This window comes from Barbatula barbatula (assembly GCF_947034865.1).
Source record: "Barbatula barbatula genome assembly, chromosome: 3".
Taxonomy (NCBI): domain Eukaryota; kingdom Metazoa; phylum Chordata; class Actinopteri; order Cypriniformes; family Nemacheilidae; genus Barbatula; species Barbatula barbatula.
Window position 1 is genome coordinate 27,542,203 of NC_136764.1, and position 5,431 is coordinate 27,547,633.

At 40.0% G+C, this 5,431-nt stretch overlaps 1 protein-coding gene across 2 annotated transcripts; it reads right to left on the bottom strand.

Moving 5' to 3' along the window:
• Positions 1 to 1,448: 1,448 nt before the first annotated feature.
• foxf2a (forkhead box F2a) lies at positions 1,449 to 4,724 on the bottom strand. Of its 2 annotated transcripts, none has more exons than XM_079453511.1 (2): positions 3,291 to 4,724; positions 1,449 to 2,299 (listed from the first exon to the last, which is right to left on the bottom strand). In XM_079453511.1, the coding sequence occupies exons 1-2, from the start codon at positions 4,270 to 4,272 to the stop codon at positions 2,127 to 2,129; spliced, it is 1,155 nt and encodes a 384-aa protein (XP_079309637.1). In that variant the 5' UTR covers positions 4,273 to 4,724; the 3' UTR covers positions 1,449 to 2,126. The 2 variants fall into 2 exon arrangements, with proteins under 2 accessions (XP_079309637.1, XP_079309638.1); XM_079453512.1 differs by having other exon boundaries at positions 1,455 to 2,296; positions 3,291 to 4,582.
• Positions 4,725 to 5,431: the final 707 nt, after the last annotated feature.

Below are 5,431 nucleotides of genomic sequence, written 5' to 3' on the forward strand. Positions count from 1 at the left end.
GAATTTGCAAAAACAGATCCGTTTTAAATAAATAAACGAAAAAAATGGTTATGTTTGACTGTGCTAGTTATCTTTCCTTAGTTATTATTTCTTAATCAAAGCCAACTGCAGTTTGATTAACATTAATTGGAATGCATAAAACATGATTCTTTTGCAACTATTTTTACTAAATGAATTGTATGCCTTATGTTAATCATTAAATTTATTATTCAATCAAGGTATAGATTTAAACGTACATTCATGTTATGACATATTCATGAAAGTGTGTATCCTCATACTGTACATTGCACTAAAGTATCCAAAACAATTATTGGTATTATATGATTGATGTTCTGAAAGTGAATCTGTGAACGGCACAAGAGATGAAATAAGTTATGTAAAACCAATATGCGTTTTTCTCTCTAAAACAAGTAGGCCTACGCGTTCTTACGAGATGTGAATGTGAGAATTAAATATAAATAGGGTACAGATTCAATACCGGTTAAGCATGGTCTTTTTTGTATCTCTAGATGGCGACATGGCACTGTGGTTTAATTGCACTCATCGGTATGGTAGGAAATAGGACTGAATCGGCTTAATCGCAGTCAACCTCGCACGCTTATGGATCATTTACTATTCACTGTGCTTTATGAATCTGTCAGTTACCCAATTCACACGTTTTACAATACGTATCGTTTCTAAGCAGCCTTAAGGACAATCGAGCGTCTTCGTTCTCATAGCAGTTATCAGAGATGTTTCCATGTTGCATAAATGTACAGTTTAAGATTATACAAGTCATGCAGTTAAATATGTTTTCAAATGAGCAGAATCTACACGAGGTGCTCCCATTTTATTTATGTAAATAGCTTACCTTTATGGTTATTCTTTGAAACGTGATTTTTATTTTATTGTTAAATTTATTTTTATTTATCATCTGTGATATATTTGTATATTATTTAAATTTTAAATTCTATATTATTTATATTTTTTGTTTAATTTGTGTTTTACACACTCTCTCACACACACACACGTCACTGTTGTGTTAAGAATAACGTAGGCCTGTTCATTCATTGAGCTAGCGAGTTTTAAACTTAATTGTAAATTATTAAAAGGTGGTTTTTGTACTATGTCTGGTTTACAATGAATTTTATTTTATTTTCCTTGTGGCACATACATCCAAAAATAAAAACGGCTTTAGTCAAAAGCAGTACTTTTGTAACCTAAAACAGCTATTTTTTTCTTGTTTCAAAAATGTACATTTTCGCCAAATGTTACATGTTTACATAAAAACAAGAAATTGTTGAAACATTGCCTGTAAAATATATAGGCCTATATTTGAATCACTGAACCATAATATATCTTGATAAAAAGCAGCACGTAACGAAATTGTACGTTGTTTAAAAGTGAGTTCATTCGTATTTTCATGAGGGAAATGCATTGTTAAACAAAAACAACTACACGCAGTGCTTATGAGAATACATCGTTTAATTGTATTGTACATGTATTTTGTCAACTTGTTAGGTTAACAAAAGTGCAGTCGGTCTTATTTTATTACGATTTTCGTAGGTCTCTTCCCCTTTACACATGATTTCAAAACTTAAATTCACCCCTTTAAATGTAAGAGGTAGAATCTTTTATGAGTTGACAAAAAAACCACACGATATTTAGACAAAGAAAATACTAAGTGGGGTTGTGACATTGCCTGCCCCAACAATTATGGGAGCTTTCAATTCTGTATTTCGCTGTGTTGCCGAGTGCAAAATATCAATTGTAAAATGTACTGCGCCTTTACGATCATTTCTGCAACCACTTATTTTCTTTCCCACAACAATCCAAACAGAAAACGATTGATTATGAACAATGATAAAAACGGGTTTGTTAAGCATTTCGTTTCCACATTTGCAAAGGTGTCGAGGTTTGTCACAGTAGCCTATATAGTAGTAGATATGCGTAATAAACCTCAACGCCAAAATGTGCTCTCAGCCCAGCCAGAGTCCTTAGTTTCGATAAACTCATTTGTTCCTTCATACGTTTCCCTAGTAACACTGATCAATAAACGCATTCGTTGCATTTTCTTCAGTTACTTCATAGATTAGCGATCTCATAATGCCGCGCACATACTCTATTTACTCCCTTCTTGCCGTAGTTTACATAACGCATGGCTTCACGTCCTGACAGACTCCTTGATGATGATGTAGTTGATGATGATAGTAGGATCCACTGGTGGTTGGATGAAACGACGTTATACCGTTGAAGTTCAACACAAAGTCTTTTCTGTCACAGACCGGCGAGGGGTGCGTTTGGTATCGAGACATTCCTACTGCAAAATAAATGAAATGTATTAGCATTTTTATCTGGGAAAAATAAACGCGTAATCGAAAGCAGTTCCGTGCATTGTTTATCAGTACGCAAGTTTATAATGTTTGGTCAATTAACAAATTTAACAAGAGTTTAATACATTGTAAGCTAAAATATGTTTCATACCAGAAAAAGCAAATGATACACTTTAAGCATAGCTGTATACTTGTCATGGTCAGGGATTATCATTGTTAAAAGTTATGACACGTTGACATTCTACTGAAAGTACCTTTAAATTCAAACGGTTCAGTCCAAAACAACTCGTTCCCATCTTTGCCTTCAATGTGTGCGCTTATAATTGATTTACAGAATGGTTTATTTTACACTAGCCAATATTATTTTATGAATCCCGATTGTCACTTGGGCCCCAGATAAAATCCCACAGTGGCAAAACAGCACATTCATATTTCGAGGCTTATCCGCTTCTTGCACGTACGCTGGGTATTTTATTACCAAACATTTTTTGAACACTAGCCACGTGTTGTTTCCTCTTATATTTAGTAAGAAAGCGTTAAAATCAACCCATAAACCAACCTAAAAATGTGTTATATTTTTAACATGGCAAATGTGTTGTTTTAACACAACCGGGTTTTTTACTCATCATGACATATATTGTAGCATCATCTTTTGTTCTGGATCTAAATGTAGTTCCTGTATTCATTTATATATATATATATATATATATATATATATATATATATATATATATATATTTATATAAACATTTATATAAACGATAAACAGTTACAGTGGCTCAGCTGCAAATACATGAGTTTTCAAAAAGCTCGATCGATTTCTTCAAAGCAACACTTTTAATAACAATTGTGGGCTAAACTAACGACCTTTTGTTCCAAATATTTTTCTTAATCTTGAAATCAGCTACATAGAGACACATGAAATGAAAACCACGAAACCACGAAAAACGTTGCGAGCAGTCGTATAAGCATCTTTACCTGAGATGTCGGCCGAGTCTCTGCCGTTATGATGCAGATAGCTCTGCTCCAGAGAATAGGGAGACATACTGGAGTGTAATCCAGATGAGGTCGGGCTGCTGGAGGCCAGTGGCTGCTGTTTAATATAAGGAGGCACGCCTGATGAAGCCCAGTGCGCCGAGGCGGCTCCGTAAGGCGAATGGCACTCCAAAGAGCCGGCCATCGCCGGCGGTGAATGAAGCGGACTGTTGCTGCTGTCCGGCCCGTATTCGCCGTTTGAGGTGACTTGGCACGCCGTCATATATGTAGAGCCCGGGCTCGATGACATGTGTGAGACGTGGTGACTCGCACCAAGGCCATCGTAGCCCGCGTGAACGCCAGGCACACCGTTGCTCATCATGTCCAGATTATAACCGTTAGCGTGACAGGCCAGAGACGCGGAAGGGGACTGGAAGTCAAAATTTTGGGGCAGCATGGAAGCACCAAAGCTGATTCCGTTCATCATACGGTACATGGGTTTGAGAGCCTGACACTTCCTTCGGAACCCCCGCGGCCTGCGTCGAAAAGAGCCTTCCTCAAACATGAACTCGCTCCCGGGATCGATTGTCCAGTAATGGCCTTTGCCCGGCCGCCCGAGACCCTTGGGAAGCTTAATGAAACACTCGTTTAGAGACAAATTGTGCCTGACGGAATTTTTCCAGCCCTGATAGGAGCCTCTAAAAAACGGAAAACGAGCCTGAAGAAACTGATAAATTTCACTCAAAGTTAACCTCTTGGTCGGAGAGCTCTGTATCGCCATGACTATAAGAGCGATATACGAGTACGGTGGTTTTTCAGGACGTCTCATGCCCGAATTCGACTTTTTGCCTTTGGTACCGGTCGCATTTGTGCTCTCCAGCACTGTCTGTGCGCTCTGAATCGCCGCGTGCATGCCACTGGATGCCGGGCTGGATCTAAGAGGAGGCGGTGGGTCCAGCTGCTGCTGAGCGCTTTCAGTCGTCATTGTTAAGCCTTAACCCAAATAAAAACGACAGGGTCGTTCTAGCACCGGTTAAACTAATAAAGAAACTATGGAAACTCCAAGCAAATATTTCTTAAATCTAAGCCGGCGTCTCTTCAGAACAGGTCAGTGCGCCAGAACCACGCTCTGCTTACAGGACGCGCTCCTGGTTGAAGCCACCAGCTGTGTGTCGCCAGGATAGCGACCCCTCCTCAGTCTCTTGGTGGCCATCGTGTAGGCTAATCCCTTAAGAGAAGGAAACTCAATGCTCTCTGGCGCAAAGTCGTGCGGCCAAACAAAACGCGACCACCTATCAATTCGTAAATCTCTTTCTGCCCCCTAGATCCCCACCAAATTCCTCCAAGAAATCTCCTCGAACTGTGGAGACCCACCCCTTTCCATGTCTGGCATGCCTCCAGCTATCGGTCTGGCGGGAGGCTGTGCAGAGTCCGAGTAAAGAGGCTCCCCACCTCCCCTCTGACAACCTAAATACACGCAATAACGCCATTTATCAAGCCCCGTCCGACGTTTCAATCAACAACGCCACACGCCAAACACCGGGGCGAACGCTGTCAGACCTCCACGCCAATAATTAATGGCGTGTTTTTGGTGAGAGTCACTAAAAGGTGGGAGGCGTAGATAGAAAACCGCTTCTAGAGACTGGCACTGTTTAGAGGCTCGTTTACGCGCGATTCTGACCGCAAAACGAAAGGCCGTGTAAGCTTTAGGAAAAAAGACCAAAAATGTACGCACGCAATTGGCCAGTGACTGGTTGACCATCTTGTCAGGTGAGCACGATGGGGGTGCAACGAAGTCCCTTTCCAAGTGTATACAATTCTTGTAAAGGGCTGTTCTGGATAAATGATTTTGACATGAGTGGAAGCAGGCTTTTTCCATCCGCCGATGCAGCGCGGCTTTGATACCACACACAGCGCAGTGTCAGTTTACTGTCCCGGACCCCTGTCACGCCCCCAGAGAGAAGATCTAATGAATTGTGGAAAGTGAACGTAATTAACCATAGGGAAAATCTTCCGTGCAAAGGAACACTCAGAACGACTATGAAATCAAACAATAACAGATCAACAACAATAATGTAAATACTATTCTTGTTAGTGTTATTTTAATTATTATTATTGTTGATATTATATTGTACCGTTATGAT

Bases quoted from the DNA above. Each gene is read 5' to 3' on its own strand.
- foxf2a (XM_079453511.1), bottom strand. From the start codon at position 4,272: ATGACGACTGAAAGCGCTCAGCAGCAGCTGGACCCACCGCCTCCTCTT. The intron at 2,300-3,290 runs GTAAAGATGCTT...TTTATTTTGCAG, and splicing joins AGACTCGGCCGACATCTCAG to TAGGAATGTCTCGATACCAA.